Below are 18,475 nucleotides of genomic sequence, written 5' to 3'. Positions count from 1 at the left end.
ACATACATACATACATACATACATACATACATACATACATACATATATATATATATATATATATATATATATATATATATATGGAATATAATGATTTTTCCTAAGTCATGGGGCTGGTTTCCCAGTTTCCATGGTGCATGTATTTTCTACCCTGGATGAGATGCCTGTCTATTGCAGGAAATTCTCATTTTTGTCAGTGGACTGGACCAATGGAGAATGAAGTGTTTTGCTCAAGAAAACAAGGTATTATCTGGTTCAGGAATCAAAATCACAATCTTTTGATCATGAATCCAACACCCTAACCACTAAGCTATGTGTCTGCACTCTCCCCACACACACACACACACATGCAAGTACGCACACACACACACAAAACATAAAAAATACAGAATACTAAGAAGAGAATACACAATTTCTTAACTCTCCCTCATGATACCTTGTTATTCCATAGGTTCTCTATGTAAAGCACAAATTTTATTCTACTTTTGTTGAATACATAAAGTATTTATGATTCTCTTAATTGTGGTTAAGACCTTACTTATTACTTAGCTGTGGAGGCGCAATGGCCCAGTGGTTAGGGCAGCAGACTCACAGTCATAGGATCACGGTTTCGATTCCCAGACCAGGCGTTGTGAGTGTTTATTGAGCGAAAACACCTAAAGCTCCACGAGGCTCCAGTAGGGGATAGTGGCGAACCCTGCTGTACTCTTCCAGCACAACTTTCTTTCACTCTTAATTTTTGTTGTGCCTGTAATTCAAAGGGTCAGCCTTGTTACACTGTGTCATGCTGAATATCCCCGAGAACTACGTTAAGGGTACACGTGTCTGTGGAGTGCTCAGCCACTTGCACGTTAATTTCACGAGCAGGCTGTTCTGTTGATCGGATCAACTGGAACCCTCGACATCGTAAGCGACGGAATGCCAACATTACTTAGCTATGCTAGTAGCATTTTCTCTTTATTCTCCTTGTACCCTTCTCCCTATTTCAGCATATCTTCCTCCTCTGCTACCCCCATCCTTACTCCTTTCATTCATTACTTACCTCTTCCTGTCACTCTATATGGTCAGTTGCCATTCCTAACTAATTTATTGTCTGCTTAGTGAGATTCCCTTGGCCACCAGTGGCTCCCCCTTTCACCACGCTCACCTTAACTTTACCTCTCTCTGTTTCATCTCTTCTGCCTCTTTTCATTCCCTCTATGTCATAGTAATCCTCCTTCCTCTCTCTGCCTTTTGATCTTATTCTTCCTCCTCTCCCCCTTCAGCCTTTAAATCTCCAGCACTACTAAGTTAACTGCTTTTGGCAAATTTCTCTTAATGAGGGGAACCAGACTTATAGTGATATCTCCATGTAACTGTTTACTGATTGCATACCTATGACTTTTTTGCGTAATCCATCTGCAAATTGTGAATATTACAGCATATGGCCCCAAGAAACTCTTGTCTGAGCCATGTAAGCAATGAAAAGCAAACAAAATGATGATAATAATGATATAAATCTATGTGTGTGAGTATGTGTGTGTATATCATCATCATCATCGTTTAATAATGATAATAATGATAATGATATACAGATAGACACACACATGCACACACATGATGTGTGCATGTATGCATGTTTTTAATATCTTTATTTCCATATTTTTGTTCTCTATAAAGAATGGTCAAAATAAAGAGACTGCCAAAGATCTTAGTTACTGTCTCGGAAAGGCTATGTATTTTGTGAATTGCTCTTCAAATATTACAACTGATATTCTTCATGATGTCTTGAAAGGAACGATATTAACAGGTTTGTTTACCATTTTTGTAATACAGTTCCCAGTGTGAAATTTTCTTATCAGTTGTTATTCTTGACTGGAGAAAAGTTACATTTTGGATTCCAGCAGTGTAACAAAATCTCTTCAGATGAACTGTAGGAATTCAAACCGAAATCAAGTTTAAAATATCTAAAGAAGTATTTTTTTGTTTCAGAGGAAGAAACCCAACTTTTGTGAGGAAATTCTTGCTATATGAATATGTGATAACGAAAGATCATCAAATATTCTAAGGCCCAGCATTAATTGATAACAGAATGAGGATTTAACCTTTTAGCATTTAAACTGACCATATCTGGCCAGAATATTCTACTTATTTTATGTTCGAACTGGCCGGATCTGGCCTTTCACACCTACCCTACAATGTCATTCTTAGAATAATGAATGACATCTTTGAAATCTCAAAAGTATGAGGTTAAGCATGATAAATTCAAAACAATGTGAATAAATATGCATTATGTTTTACAGAATAATCTGAATGTTAAAGGGTTAATTGTTTATGAGTAGTAATCATGTTATGAGGTTTTTCTTCCTTGAGATGCATAATGTTTAAGAACAGATTGTTGGGTCATTAGTGCTGGTTGGTTTTCAGATCTCAGTTTATATAAGATGTGCTTAGCAATCAAGATGTGTTGTGATTGTGTGCAAATAAAAATCCATATAAATGGTGAGGAAGAAGTGTAGAATGGTCTCATGAAATATAATTATCTGTTCAAGGTAATAAGCAGAGAAGGAAGAACAGGAAAAATAGAATTTGAGACAAACATTCATTGAACACATTCAATGAGAGAGAAAGTTTCCAAACTTCTATATTTTCCAGGAAAACTCACAGAAGTAAGATCATAGTTTTTATGTGAAGTACCACAGTTGTTTCCAAGTGTAATATCTCTCTCCTGCCTTTCTCTAAATCTTAATGTTGGTATGTTTATGTGATTGGATGAGCATGATAAAAAGAACTCCACTGTTTTGTTTGTAATTTGACTGCTGTTCTCTCAGTGGGGCATGGCTAATAACTCTCCTACCAACAAAAGATGCTAAGATGAAAAAAAAAAAAAGATTTAAATGGGAGCTATACTTGAATAAGAGGCATTTTTGTTTATTAGCCATGCAGGGCTGAACACAGAGAGGACAATACAAAGTAGAACTTTTCTTTTCGAAAGAAAGAGAAAAAAAAACGATCAAAAGGATTGAAAGCGTTTGTGACGTGTAAACAGCAAAAAAGGTAGGGTAAAAATGGAAAAGATGTTTATCCTTGGAAAGACAACCCTACGCAAAAGACCATGGTAACCTCAGGCAGAGAAAGAAACACATGAGAGCAAAGCACTCTCTCTCTCTCATCATGCTTAGAGTGATTTCGTCATTCACGCATACTATCTTTGCTACATTCACCCACCTTTTATTGAAACTTTTATGAGACAAAACTTCCCTCTCTATTCTAACCTTCTTTTTCAAGTGGTATTTGAAAAAGTTGATGAGCGATTGGCCAGAGAGGAAAGTGTTTGTCTCTGAACCTTTCGCACAAGTCCACCGCACACATTTTTTGACCATAGCCACCAGTACAATGAAAACTGTCTTGCCTTCTCGGTTAAAGGGAGGTGGTGGGGCATATTCACAATAGATTTGGCAGATAACTGAATTTGTCCTACATGTGACAGCAGCCATTCGACATAAGCCCACAGGTCTGAAATGGTTGAACACTGCACAAGTGTGTGCAGAATAGTTTACAGTGCTCTGACCACATCTCTGGCAAGTTTGTCCGGTGTATCTCGATCTGTGCCTGTTGAGCTTATTCCAAACGGGCAATGCTTCCCAACAGCACTGCCAGGCCAGGGATCTCTGGTGATTGTCCATAGGACCCAGCCCAAAAGTTGTCCTGAACAGGTGAGTCAGGTGTTCCCTGTCAAACCAAGATTCTCCCTGGGAACGTCGTCGCACCTCACCTCCACTAATCCTCTATAAAACGACATCGTGGAATTGAAATCACACAAGTTTGGTTCCATACAGTAAAGTTGCTTGAGAGCAAGGCGGCACTCACGGTGCCATTCACCCAGCCTTGGTCTCTGTTTGATCCATCACTGCAGTTCAGCCAATGAGACGAGCTGCAGGAAAGTGCACCTCATAAACGGTGACCACACCTGTTCACCATCGTTGATGAAGCGTAGATGAAGCAGTCTCAGCACATGCCTGCACATCATCAACCATGACATGCCTAGCTCTCCATTTAGCAGGTGTTGATAGCAAATGGATCGCTTAACCACCAGAACACTTCCCTTCCGCAAAAAGCAGATGAGTATGCATTCTGGTTTGGTGATGGTAGACTCAGGACAAGACATGACGGATGCGATGTACGTGTTTTCCACCTCCGCCCGACCTTTTAGGGATAGCTTTCTTTTGGCCCATTGCTGGGTGAGAGTGGCTGCCCTACTTGCTATCTCATCCCAGTTCTTCTCCATTTGGCGGTCTGGTCCGAACCAGACCCCAAGCAATTTAAACAGTCTGTTGGTCCAGTGTCCCACGATGGAGACACTGTTGGATGGCATGGGCCTGCCTCTCCTGGTGCTGAGCCACAAACCCACTGACTTTTCCAAGTTAATTTTTTTTCTCCCGTTACTGCTTCATATTCTTTTAGTGTCTTGCTGTCCAGGTCAATATGTTTTGGCTCAACACTATGACAGTGACATCGTCCACATATGCAGACATGCCCCTCCCACATCCCAGTTCTTGCAGGATGCCCCTCAGCAGTAGTGACTCTAGAGTCAATATGTACAGAAACGACGAAAGGGGGCATCATTGACGGACCAAACACGTGATGTTAAATGGTCTGGATAGATGACCATTTACCCAAACTACTGAGCGGATGCTGCTGTATAAGGCAGCGACCCAGCTGCAGAAGATGGGACTGAAACCAGCCACTCTAAGGACAGCCTCCTAGTAGTGATGGTCGATTGTATTGAAAGCTTTTGATTGATCCAAATTGATCAGCACCCCACCCATGCCAGGTTCCTTAACTACCCTGTCAATGATGTAGCACATCAGATGGAGGTTGTCATGGACACTCCTGTCCGGCATGGTGCATGTTTGTGCCTTGTCAACCAGTTTCTCAATGACAAGCACCAACCTCTTGGCTAGCACCTTGGCCAAAATCTTCAAATCTGCACTGAAGTTATCTATGACGTTCCTCTTGTTTGGATCTTTCATTAGAAGTGCCACTGCTCCTTGGCTCACAAAACTGAGGATACTCCTGTTTTGCTACCAGTTGTAGTAGACTGCTGCTAAGATGCCTCTGAACAAGTCTGGCATATGACAATAAAGCTCGTAGGGCAGACCATCCAAGCCTGGTGACTTGTCTCCTGTGCAGCCTGCCATCACATCCCGTACATCTGCGGCTGTGATGGGTGTTTCACAACACTCCGCCTCTCTTGCTGAGAGTCATGGCAGGCCATGCAGGTAGGCACTAAAGTCCATCCTGCGTTCTGACCCACCAGTTGTCCTGAACAGTCAGGCAAAGTGCTTTTGAAAGGCCTCACACATCCTTTCAGGCTGAAGTAATTCGTGCCCCTGTTCATCTGTCAGAGACCTAATAGTGGCTTTGTTGCCTCATTGCACCTCCGCCACTCGAGCCTCTTGAGCAGCTTCAGTTCCTTCATTTCTCAGAGCATGCATCCTAGTTCTGACAATACATCCTTTGTGTTTGGCGTTGAAGTGTTGGTTGAGGGCCAACCTTGTCGCCAGTACTTTGGACATGATGCCACTTCTAAGTGCCTCTTCTAATTTCTTAACTAGGTCTCTCTCTATTCTATTTCGGTCTAATGCTAGGGCCTTACTGTACCTAACCAATTCTGCTTTAATTGCTTTCTTTAGGGCATACCACCATCTATCGTTGACGATGGCACCCATCAATGCCCTCTTAACTAATCTGCCAATCCAGTCTCTGTAAGCCTGATGTGCTGTGAACAACACATTCATTTTCCAGTAACCGGGACCCTGCCTATGATTCTTTTCTAAGTCGAGCATACAAGTCACAAATTTGTGATCTGTGTAGCTGACTATATGGAATTGTGGACAATCTATGTTATCTCTATCCACTGTCCTACAGAATACTCTATCTAAATACAATCTGGATGACCCGATGCAGTTGCTCCATGTCCACATTAACAAATTCGAGTGGTCCAGTCAGTACTTGTCAGACAGTTGGAAATGTCTGAGCAGGTCTTTGAGACATTTACATCCCCTCTTATTCCTATCTCTACCCACATAGTATAGATGTGTGTCCAAGGTAGCGTTCCAATCTCCCACTAAAAGTAAAGGTCAAGACATTCCCAGGAAAACCTCTAGACATCAAAAGAAATCTGGCTGACCTGTTAAGGATGGTGCATAAACTGTTATCAGTTGAAAAGCACACCCATTACTGCCATTGATATCCAAGACGACCTGCCTACCCACTGGGTCTAGGAATATTGCTTTTACTTTGAGGTCCAGACTCTTCTGAAAAAGCACTGCAGTACTGCCTCTGCCCATTCTCAGCAGACATGGAGAAAAATAAATGTCGAATTGTCTGCCAAACATGTGCTGGAGGGCCTGCAGGTTGTGGAGTCTGGTCTCACTGATGGCTATGATATCCACATTCTGTGACTTGATGTCATTTAACAGGTAACCTTGTTTCCAAGGCAACCCCAAGCCATGCACATTTATACAACCTATTCTAAGCATGTTCCTATTGAAAGTTGTGCTTTACACACAAAAGGAAAAGGAAAAGAATGAGAGAGAGAGAGTCACTTACTGTTCGAAAGTTGGTTGTTCTTCACCTCACAATTTTCTCTCAGAAGATTTTTGTATATATTTTTTGATAAGTACTTTTGAAGTCTCTCTGCCTTCAACGGCCACATGAAGAGTTGCATCAGGGTAGAGAGATTTCAGTGTGTTGTATGTGTTTTGTGTCACGTGTATGATTTTTATGTGTTGTGGTGGTGTTGTGTGTGGGTGATTGTTGGTTTTCACATCGTCTTCTGTTATGTTGGTCTTTAACCTAATGTATTGCATTAGGTCTGAATTATTCGTGTTTATTGCTGTCAACAATGTGAAGCCATTTGGTGTTTGTGTGTTTGTATTGTTTGGTGGTAATATATGTGTTTTGTGTGGAGGTTGTGTTCTTGGGAGTAGTGACTCTTCTTGATTTGATTGATTGCATGGCTTTTCTTTTCCTTCCCCTTCTTCTTCTCCTCCCTGTGGCCATTTGCCATTCTTCTGTATCGCCTTTGTCTGACGACATGTCGGAGGAATCAGAAGAAAGGAGGCGAAGGGTATTGGGATCAATTTGTGTGTTGTTGTTGATGTTGTTGGTTGGTGGTTGTTGGTTGGTGGTTGTTGAGATGTGATGTATGGGTTGATGGGGATGGGGCTTAATTTTTCCTTTCTTTCTTCTGGGTTGGATGCTTGTGTTGTTGTTGCTGGTGGTGGTGATGGTGATGGTGTTGTCTCTGTACTTGGTGGTGTTGTTTAGATGGGCTGGCTTTTTGATTGGTGGAACTCTTCCATTTGCTTTATCAGTTGTGCTGCTGGCAGTGTGGATAGCAGTGCTGGTTTGCTTTTTGGTTTTTGGTTTTGTTGTTCTTCTTCTTTTGCTAGATGGCAGTCTTTTTTAAGATGGTGTCTGCTACCACAAAGGTAGCAATGTGGCCTTCTGCCTTCAACGGCCACATGAAGAGTTGTGCCATCTGGAATTTGAATCAAATCTGGGAGATATTCTGTTGTTTCCAGATTTGCTTGAATCAATAGATCCAACTCTAGTCCAATCTGATTTTGCTGCCCCAGGGTGGCAATTTCTAGGATGTTGATTTCATCTGCAAAATCATAACAGATGGCTGACACCAGCCATCTTATTTCTGTTTTGGGAGCACATCTTTAAACTTTACCTTTGTCACCTGACAACCGAGGTAAGTGAGAATCATTATAAGTTCCCCGCATTCCAGGCATTTTATTGAGTGTTCCTTTGCGCATTCTTTCATATCAAACCATATCTTGATCGTGGCAAATATTTTGCCTCTTGCAATATGTGTTTTAAAAGCCCACATGGGCTGTAGACATTTCTCAACTGTTTCTTGAGTGGCCTATTCTAATCTTTATTTTCTGTGTTCAGGGTTTTGTAAATAATTGCTTTTTGGAAATGTCTTGCAACATGCTTTCTGGGGTGTTCAGTTTAACAGTTCTGTTTTCTTTGTATAATAATTGTCTACAATCTAGAAGTGCTTCCTTTAAGACAAACATAAAATATTTCTTTTACTTTAAAACAGAGGCAAAATCATTTAGTTTGTCTGTGATGTTGTTGATGGTAGCAGTTTCTGTAGCAGAAGTGATAGTGGTGGTGACAGGAGAAGTGATAGTCATGGTTGCACTGCTCATTGTTTTACGAGTGTTTACATTGTTTCTGCTTCTCACTTGTTCAGAGGGAATGCTTGCATCAGTATGCATATTGTTGTTCAAATGTGTGTGTATGTGTGAGTACATCAATGTTTTCTTTTTTGTTCAATGTGTTTTGTGTAAGTAATGGTAGGAAGTTCATCTCTAACTGTAGCGCTGAGGCACTGGCACTCTTAGCCGAACTGTCCATGTCTATTGTCCAGACAGATGAAAATATTTATGAGATAAAATTTTGCAATATGAAAATTCATTCTGAAAGGGCGAATTTTTGAGCGAGCTTTGTTCTAGGCAAAGCAAATATTATTAGGAAACTTTCTGACAAAAGTATATACAGGTATACATAAGTAAACACGACAAAATATATGAACTTATGCGTGACGATGAAAACGACAGCCAGTTGGATGCAGCTCAGTATTCAGTATTAGACTAATCAGATAATATTTCTGATGAAATACACTGTCTTTTTAGATTTTTGTGGGTGACTGCTTGTCTCTGCTTTTGTTCTGTTATACCTACACCATTTCTACCAATACATTGCCTGTAGCTAGTTCTTATTTAGGTAGATCCTGCATTCCTGCACTTAATATTAAAGTTTAGGTATTGATTTAACCTGAATACTCATTGTATGTACCTATTATTTTATGTCATTTGACATCTTATTATCTCTTTTGAACTGATCTGCCAAGCATTTACACACTGCTGAGGCGAGTGCAGGTCAGGTGGGCAGGTTGCCTTGTTTGAATGCCTGACACATGACTACCTAAAAGACTGTTTTGCAGTGAATTGGCAGAGGGCAAGTGCACACAAACTGATCAGAAAAAGCACTTGAAAGATACATTCAAAGCCTCACTGAAGTTCTGTTAGATCTACTCTGACATCTGGGAAATGTAAACACAGGACTGCCCTGCCTGGTGTAGCCGTACCAACAGAGGTGCTACTTCCTACAAACAGAACGGGATCACAATAGCACAAAGAAAATGTGAGCTGTGCAAGTCCAGAGCCAACTCCTTGTTTTCATCCCTAGCAGACCACCAGTGCATGACATGTGACAGAACTTTCTGAGTATGCATCAGACTGATTGGCCACAGTCAGACGCACCATGACCCATCTTCTTCTCCCATGTGATGTTCTGGTTATCAGTGACAACGACATACAAACATTATTATAACCCACCAATAATTGACCACTTTATTTATAAGTTTATTCATAAGTTGGTGTTTAGAACATAATTTAACAAAAGGTTCCTACATAAAACTTTGAAGAAATATTTTAATTTAGATCAAAACATTAAAATTTTTGTTTTTAACCATAGAATCAGGTACATTCTCAGACAAGTTAGCATCAAAAGGTTTAAAGATATCCATCTTAATGTTTAAGATGGCAGAAGCATTAGCATGCTAGACGAAATGCTTAGTGACATTTTGTCTGTCTTCATGTTCTGAGTTCAAATTCTGCCAGGGTCAACTTTACCTTTTGTCCTTCTGGGGTCAAGAAAATAAGTACAAGTTGAACCTTGGGATTGATGTAATTGACTTACTCCCTCCTCTGAACTTGAAGGGCTTGTGCCAAAATCTGAAATCAAGATTTAATATTTTTAATCTAATTAATTACAGAATACTTAATGAATTTATCATTGAGACAATATTTTCTTGACATTCATTTTTTTTTTAGGGTGTTGGTTATGTTTGACAGAAATTAACCGTCTATTGCCTTCCCAGTTGGCACAACTTGTCAGAGAAACTGCAAAGATAATGGATGCATACAAAAGTGGACAATTAATGGTGACACATGGAGATAATGAAATGAAACTGATACCTGGAGGAGCAATAATTGCTACATTGTGTTCTACCCAAGAGAATAAACCATATGACCCAACTAAGCTACCAGTCTACCCATCAGTAACAGCTTTTCTTCCTCCTGAGGTCATTAAACATTTTAGACCAGTGGCATGTCTTCGACCTTCTTTTCAAAGTATATTGGAATCATTACTCTATGTTAATGGTAAGTTATCTTCTGCTAGTTTTTTGAAGGCAGAAAATAATTGATTTGGTCATGTAACACAATACTTTCCTTCTAGTGAACATGGTGATTTATGGATAAAACTGCTTAAAGAGGTATTGACAGGGAAGAAGACGATGGAACATATGCAGTTAGTTGATGGCTTTAGAAGGTATATGGCTTGGGTGGTTAGGGTATTCAGCTCATAGTCATTAGTTTGATTCATGGCAGTGTGTTGTTTGCTTGAGCAAGTCATTTTATTTCACATTGCTCCAGTCCACTCACCTGGCAAAAATGAATTGTACCTGCAGTTCAAGGAGCCAGCCTTGTCACATTCAGTATATCATGTTGAATCTCCCTGAGAATTATGTTAAGGGTACGTGTATCTGTGGTGTACTCAGCCATTTGCATGTTAATTTCACCAGCAGGCTGTTCCATTGACTGGATGAACTGCAACCTTCATCATCATAACTGATGGAGTGCCAGTTATAGAACAGGAAGGATGAAAGTTGCATCTCTTGTTATAAATTTTGATTAGGATTTTTTTTTATCACCTCTAAACAACAATATATCATATATGTTTCTTGAATTGAGAGAATATATTTCTTTTATAATGTTGAAAATTTATAGAACTCAATATAAAGCCAATTATTATATACTTATTAGCAAGTGCAATGGAAAAATGACATTCTCAGATCGACTAGACAATGTATCTCTCTTATCCTAAATTGTCATCTGATTTAACTGAATCAGATAAAATATCCACAATTCTATTTATTTTTTGATACCATCTCATTAAATATTGAGCAGATGTGCAATTTCAATGAATATACTTATTTACATGTTTTACAGTCAACTAATGAAACAATTTGTTAATCTTAATGAAAACAATTTGAGTAAAATATTTATTATGAATTGTAATTAGTCATTCTTTTTCTGTTATTTGCATATTTCATATAAATGTGTTGTTAAGATGGCAGAGTGAAATCTGAAGGTCATTTAGCTATTTAACACTTCCTCAAGAAACAGTACAAAATGCTGCCTTGTAAACTCTTGTAGTATCCAGATTATGTAATGTACAAAAATTTCTTAAACTGGGTACAACAAGGTTCCACTCAGTCACATATTCTTCTTCAAGTATACCCTTTTGATTTTCCTCAGCTTCTCAAAACATACATGTACAGCAGATGATATCCCTCTCACATCCTCCAACTATTTCCCAGGCATAGGTCTCTATTACTCCAAAACTACATAGATCACCTAGAAACCTGGGTCCAAACAATATCGACATACTACACACACATAGGAGATTAAAATACTATAAGTTGTGTACAACACTTCCACAATAGTCACAAATCAGAAGGCATAGTAAAGAAAGCAAAACACACTTAGAGATTTACAATTCCTCTATTTGGATAACAGAAATGGAGCAACAACAATGATGTTTTACTAGTACACTAGATCCATCAGGTATCTCACCATTCTTGCCTGGGCCTCAACTATCCCCATTGTTATGTCATCAATTATGCCAACCTGCTTGGAAGATATTGCTGGATTTCTGAAAAGTTCTTCTTAAGATATTCCATATCTTTCCAAAAGTAGGATACCTCTCTACATGTGGGGCAGAGCCACAAAATTTGCATTTGACTTCTTTCTGACAGTCTCTGTCTACAACACTGACAATTCTTTTAATGTAATTATCATCATTGTAGGAACCAAGTAAAATTTGCTATCATTTCAAACTGCCAAATATAGTTATTACAACTTAACCGAAGCATTTCACGGAACTGCATGTTCTAATATTTTCAGAGTGTACATAATTTATCAGTCCATTAGTTAGCTACATTTGTATTAGGTCAACTTCAGCAGATTGCCCTTCTGTTCCCACCTTATCAAATTCCCCAAAACATGCTGCCTCACTTTCATAATATTGATGTATTGGTTCTGATGGTGTTTGCTTCTGAACCAGAAAGTGTAACCATTTGGCAATAACCAGTTTCTTCTTTGTTCTTATTGGGGATATTGTAGTCTTTTTTTATGCCTGTGAAGTGCATCTCTTTCAACACAAGGGTACATCATCGGAGACTATCTAATATTCTCTTCCCCAGCTTTAAAGATGAAATAAAAAGATCAATTATTTCTTTACTCTCAGCAGATACCTTGAGCTTCTACCCTCAGCAATGGCTGAAATGTATCTTAATGAGGCATCAGTCAAATCAGGATCAGGTATTAGTATTTTCCATATCCTACCAGTGACACCATTGTTGCATCACCAATTGGCAGAAATTATTATTGCCAAATAGATTGTATTTATTATCATGGACAGAGAACCTTGTTTAAGTCCATTAATGTGCCTACAGCAAAGTTTTTATTGAAGTAAAATAGTAGTCACACAAAATCTCTTACTTCTTCTGGCCTTAATCAATTGAATAGCAAAATAAAACTGCAGTTGCTTGCAAAATTTCTCGTCACAGAGAAGGTGCTTATGTTAGGTAGTCTTCCTCACATGACCATCATATTAGATCCTATGATATTGTCATGCAAAATGCATGCAACACTATAATGATAAAACAATGATACTGCATCCATATCTAACTGTAATAAAATATAAACACAAAATTGTGTACTTCACATCATAACAGGTTATATACACTGCTCAGACTCATTGTTCTTTCATTGTTAATATTTCTGTTTTATTGTACACAACAAAACAGAAATACTAACAATGCTCCACATGGCTATGCAACAGGCACAGTTCATGGTTGCAGCAAGCTTCATCCATGATAGACATTGCTACTACATAGAAAAAAGTCAACCTCAAATATGCAGGTACATCTATAGTATTGCAGAAGACTATGACAACAACATCCTAAGAAAACTATCTTTACCACTCAATCCAAACAAACACAAAAAACTCACATACACACAGAAATAGCTACAACATTAAGAACTTCCTTAGACTCAAACACTGTGTTGGGCTACATACTACTAATGATAAAAGCAGAAGTGCAGTAAAGTAACTGTCACATTAGACCAAGTTTACTTAGTTTGATTTTGCAGTTATTACAAGAATCTACAGTACACAGAGATAGATTAGACACGGTGAGAGTGGAACATGCCCAGATTGTCACTGCACTCCATGCAATTAACTACTGAACAAAGACCTGCCCACCACAACAGAATTGAGATCTTAAAACTTAAAAAGCTTTGGTGTAGGTGTTGGTACTACATTAAAAGCTCCCAGTACATTCTATGGAGTGGTTGGAATTAGGATGGGTATCCAGTTGTAGAAACCAAACTGAAACAGAATATAGAACCTGGTGTGGCCCCTGGCCTTGCCAGTTCCTGTCAGGCCGTCCAACCCATGCCAGCATGAAAAACAGACATTAAATGTTGTTGATGATGTATGTTGGTTTAATTTGAGACAGAAAAGAAACACTGGCACGACTCAAACCATGTATCTATTACTTGCTGGTGAACATATAACCAATTACTTGACAGAACGTTCAATAACACAGTCTGTAATGCTGTCAGTAGCCCTATTTCTCTTTTCTGTCTCAAATTAATACTTATAATATATAATATTATTTACATTAAAATCTTAACAGATAATTCATTATTAATCTATGAGATGATGAGAATATTAAGATAATATCTGAATATCAAAGATAATTTTTCTTCTCATACTATAAGATAATGAAGGCTTTTTAAGTCATTAACAGTTCAAGATTACTGATAACTTCTCCCCGTCCCCATGATTTAGTGTAAAGGTTATAAAATGACCATGAGCTGATCTCATTGTATTTGGTAATTTCATATGCAAAGATCGAAGTCTAAATGAAAGCTTCATTGTAATTCACTGATAAACTAGTTGCATCACTTTTCAGTTGATTAATATTATTATATTGTGAAATAATATATTGATAATCTATTGATGTTGGGACAATATTAGGTGTAACAAATTAATCATGTACCATCTCACAATATCTCAGAGATAATTATTGAAATGAATGCAATTAATTAACTCTATAACAATTAAGACATATATTGATAAAGGAAATTAAAGATTATGACATATTTGTTGTTAAGGTGGCAACGAGAATAAAATACTGGAATTCTCTGTTGTTCAATACATGTTCAAATGCTACTCAAAGTACTTCATTTATTTTTTTTTAGGTGCAGCAGTTTACTATATTTGTTTTAATATCATTGTAAGCATTAGTAGCTTCACTGGGGTCATTACTGCTATGATGATAAGGATCCTGATTGTTGTTGTTTGATCATAGGTCAGCACTGACTTACCAGATCTGATTAAACATTCCAGCCATGACCATCTTGTTATTTTATGTATTGGAGACTACATCTTTTGATGTTTCCTACTTTATTTCAAATTGTTAGGTCTAATGTAAAAGAGATTTCACTGCTGTTTCTAGCAGATCAGGTGAGCAGATAAAGGCTCTCTCTTCAACTTACTGTTGCTAATAGAAATGTTGTAAGTATAGAAGCAACAAACAAGAATCTTTCACGTTGTCTCTTCCACAGAATTTGTGTCCAATAAAATTCTAAACCACACAACCATGCCTGCACCAATATTTCATCCACAGTTCTTTCCCTACTCTACAATATCACATATCTGACATGTTTTCCATTATCTACCTTTTGTGCACATGTGTATAACTAGAGGAAATATTTATCCCCACTTAAGCATGGATGTTCTGTTAGAACAAACTTTACTGCATTAGTTACCATGAAAGTAACTTTCATATCGACTTTGGTGCAAAATGCATGCATGTTTTATATCACTAGTGGGGAGACAAACCCCTGCCACCTTCAGCACTGAGACCACCAAATCATGTGATTTCGACCTTCCTTGGTCTTGACAATGATAGATGCTCAACTGCTAGAGACAGCAGTGATTCATCTCCCTACTAGTGATGTGTACAATAACAGTGCCAGAACAGGCCAGAGCAGAGTAACAGTGTTAGAACAGAGGTAATATTAATACTAAGTGGTCATGATTATTTCCACTTAAATGTGGATGTTCTGTAAGAACAAATTATACTGCAATAGATACCATGCGAGAAACTCTCATATTGGCTTTTGGTGCAAAATGCACTCTTGTTTATATCACTAATGGAAAGACAAATCCATGCCATCTCCAGCGTCGTGACTACCAGATCACGTGATTTCAGCCTTGTTTGGTCTCGTCAATGATAGATATTTGACTGCTAGAGATAGCAATGATTCATCTCCTCACCAACAATATATAGATTGACAGTGTCAAAACAGGCACTGGTGTCACAATTGGCCAATTAGCTTGTTAAAAATTTGTGACTTTTGCCAGTTAGCTTACATTTTTTACACATAACTGCTGAACTCCGACAGAGATCATTCTAGCTTAACCATCCTATGATACTGTCTCTAGGACACCAATAGTACCAGCATTAATTGATGCTTAGTGCCAAGTCAGCCCTGATAGAGCTGACCCATAATCAAAGACAATCCAGCTATGACCACCCTATCTTATTCTGGCACACTGTGGATGGGCCAACATTAATTGATATGAGCTGTATCTATCTTTTATATTTTACTTCAGCCATTTGGCTGTGACCATGCTGCAGCATTGCCTTGAATTTTTTGTTGAATGTCTCAATCCCAATACTTATTTCTTTAAAGCCTGATGCTTATTCTGTCAGTCTCTTTTGCTGAACCACTAAGTTATGGAGTACAGAGATGTCAAGTTATCAAGTGTGGGAGACACACACAGATATAAACATATGTATACATATAATATACAACAGGCTTCTTTCAGTTTTCGTTAACTAAATCCACTCACAAGGCTTTGGTGAGCCCAAGGCTTTAGTAGAAGATACTTGCCCAATATGCCATGTAGTGGGACTGAATCCTGAACCATGTGGTTGGGAAGCAAGCTTCTTACCACACAGCTATGCCTGCTCCAATATGTTTTTTTAATTCTTTTTTTAAATGGCAGAATGATATATGAGGGAGAATTCGCTGCTATTTCTAGTGTCCATGAGAGACGTCTCATTAATTTGCTAACACTAATTATATCATTGAGGAAACAAAAATTATCTGTTACTTTGAGTAAGTCACTTGATCAGTATACAATGGTCTACCATTCTAAGTTGGTAGTGTTGTTGCTGTAGTTACTGCCAATTATTCTGTTATCAAATGAATCTAATCCATACTATGTAATAACAGTGTTGCAGAGATGTGTTGAACAACTGCTATAAGAACATGTGTAAATATTTGAACTTGCAATTTATCATTACAGGATTTAGTCAGACTAGGAATCTCTCCATTAAAGTTGAACAATTCTTTTCAAATATTGCGAAAATGTCAGCTGCTTGTGATAAAACCATGTCTTCATCATCTGGTGAGTAACTTTTTATAGTGTGTTCATTTATATATATAGCATGTACATACTTATACTCTCACACACACACTGTGGTATGCATGAAATTCTCAGCTTCTGTTTCATTTTGTAAATTGTACTGATTAACCACAACGAAAACAGCAATAACACACACACACACACACACACACAGGTGCAGACATGGCTGTATGGTAAGATGCTTGCTTCCCAACCACATGATACCACATTGGGCAAATGTGTTCTACTATAGCCTCAGGTCAATGAAAGCCTCATGAGTGGATTTGGTTGACGAAAACCGAAAGAAGCCCATCACATATATGTGTCTGTGTTATCTATCTATCTATCTGTCTATCTATCTATCTATCTATCTATCTATCTATCTATCTATCTACCTACCGACCTATCCACCTACACACCCACCCACACAAAAAACTTAAGATCCCTTTGCTTGATCCAACTCTCCCTCTTTCTCCCTCATTTATTATCGTCACTTATTCATTCATTTATCTAATTTTGTCACAGTTGGGCTGACTGAAAACTCTTGGTTATAGTTCTAGTTAAGAATTTCAAATTCCCAATTCTGTCTCATTATTATCATAATATTTTCTTACACCAGCAGCCTGAGTTTTTGCTGTTTCGCAGTGTGCCCGCCACCTGTACTGGAATTCTCTATCCTCTGACCTCTATTGGATGTCTCTCCTATGAAATCTTCTAAAGGCTTAATGTTCCCCCATCCCTACTTAGGGTTTATCTCCTATGTTTGATAGTGATTATGTTGTGCATAAAAATGATGGTGTTATGTATGCTGGTTGAAGGCTATTGTATGTTCATGAGTTCTGCCAAATGTGAGCTTTCTTTTCTGGTACATGATGCTGCTGTCCCCCATCCCAGGGTCTTGCAGGCCCACATCTCCCACACCCTCAGGGTTGGCACACTGAAAGGTAGGTCTAGTGAGATTGTTGAGATGCTTCAACAAAGATGTGTAGATTTGTGCTGCATCCAAGAAGTAAGGTGGAGAGGAAGTTCTTCTAGGTTCCTCACAGGCAAAGAACATAGGTATAAGATTTTCTGGGCAGGGAACACTGACGGGGTCTGAGACATGGGTATACTTCTTGCAGAGAAATGGGTTGATAATGTAATTGAGGTAGTCAGAGTCTGTGATAGAATAGTGCTACAACATGGGTTAGCAACCATTATCTCAGCCTATGCCTCTCAGCCGGGGCTACCTGATGAACAGAAAGACTGATTTTATGACACCCTCTTGCAGACTACCACGTCGATGAATGACAGGGACCTTCTCATTGTGGCTTGCAACTTCAATGGGCAGTTGGACAACATGGAGGGAGCTTCCATGGTGTACATGGAGGCTAGGGTTTTGGTTCCCACAACGAGGAGGGAACCAGGCTGCTGGAGTTCTGCAATGCAAATGATCTTATGGTTTGTTATACTAACTTCATAACACCGCCAAATTCCACTCAGGGGCCACATAAACTCTTGCACTAGAAATAAAAACCCTAATTTCCTTATATTCCCTTTCTATTAATGTAAAGACAGAATCTCTACACAAGAAAGAATCAACAAGGAGAATCTTTTTATAGAGAAATTCCAAACGCTTCTTAACATACAAACTCCTCGGTGACCATATTCCCTTCTCTCGCCTACCCAATGAAATACATATAAACTTACTTCTTGTTTCTCTAAGAACAGACATAAACTTCCTGTGACAAAGAGTCCAGAACTCCAACTAAAGAGTATAAAACCCACAGAATTGTCTTCCCTTACACACACTTCCTGTTTAACACATAAACTCTCAGCCTTTTTTTAAACACAACACGATTCTTAATTCCAT

At 38.5% G+C, this 18,475-nt stretch overlaps 1 protein-coding gene across 1 annotated transcript in view; it reads left to right on the top strand.

Annotated features, from left to right (window-relative positions):
* The window catches only part of LOC106883723 (dynein beta chain, ciliary), a 273,290-nt gene that overhangs the window by 56,030 nt on the left and 198,785 nt on the right, over positions 1-18,475 (top strand). Inside the window, exons 20-22 of the mRNA XM_052974147.1 lie at positions 1,660-1,789; positions 9,903-10,232; positions 16,525-16,626. Coding sequence (XP_052830107.1) covers positions 1,660-1,789; positions 9,903-10,232; positions 16,525-16,626 — 562 coding nt within the window. The remainder of the gene's footprint in view (positions 1-1,659; positions 1,790-9,902; positions 10,233-16,524; positions 16,627-18,475) is intronic.

The sequence above is a fragment of the Octopus bimaculoides genome, chromosome 17 (genome assembly GCF_001194135.2).
Source record: "Octopus bimaculoides isolate UCB-OBI-ISO-001 chromosome 17, ASM119413v2, whole genome shotgun sequence".
Lineage (NCBI taxonomy): Eukaryota > Metazoa > Mollusca > Cephalopoda > Octopoda > Octopodidae > Octopus > Octopus bimaculoides.
Note: the sequence above shows the minus strand (reverse complement) of the source record. Positions and strands in the feature narration are given on the sequence as shown.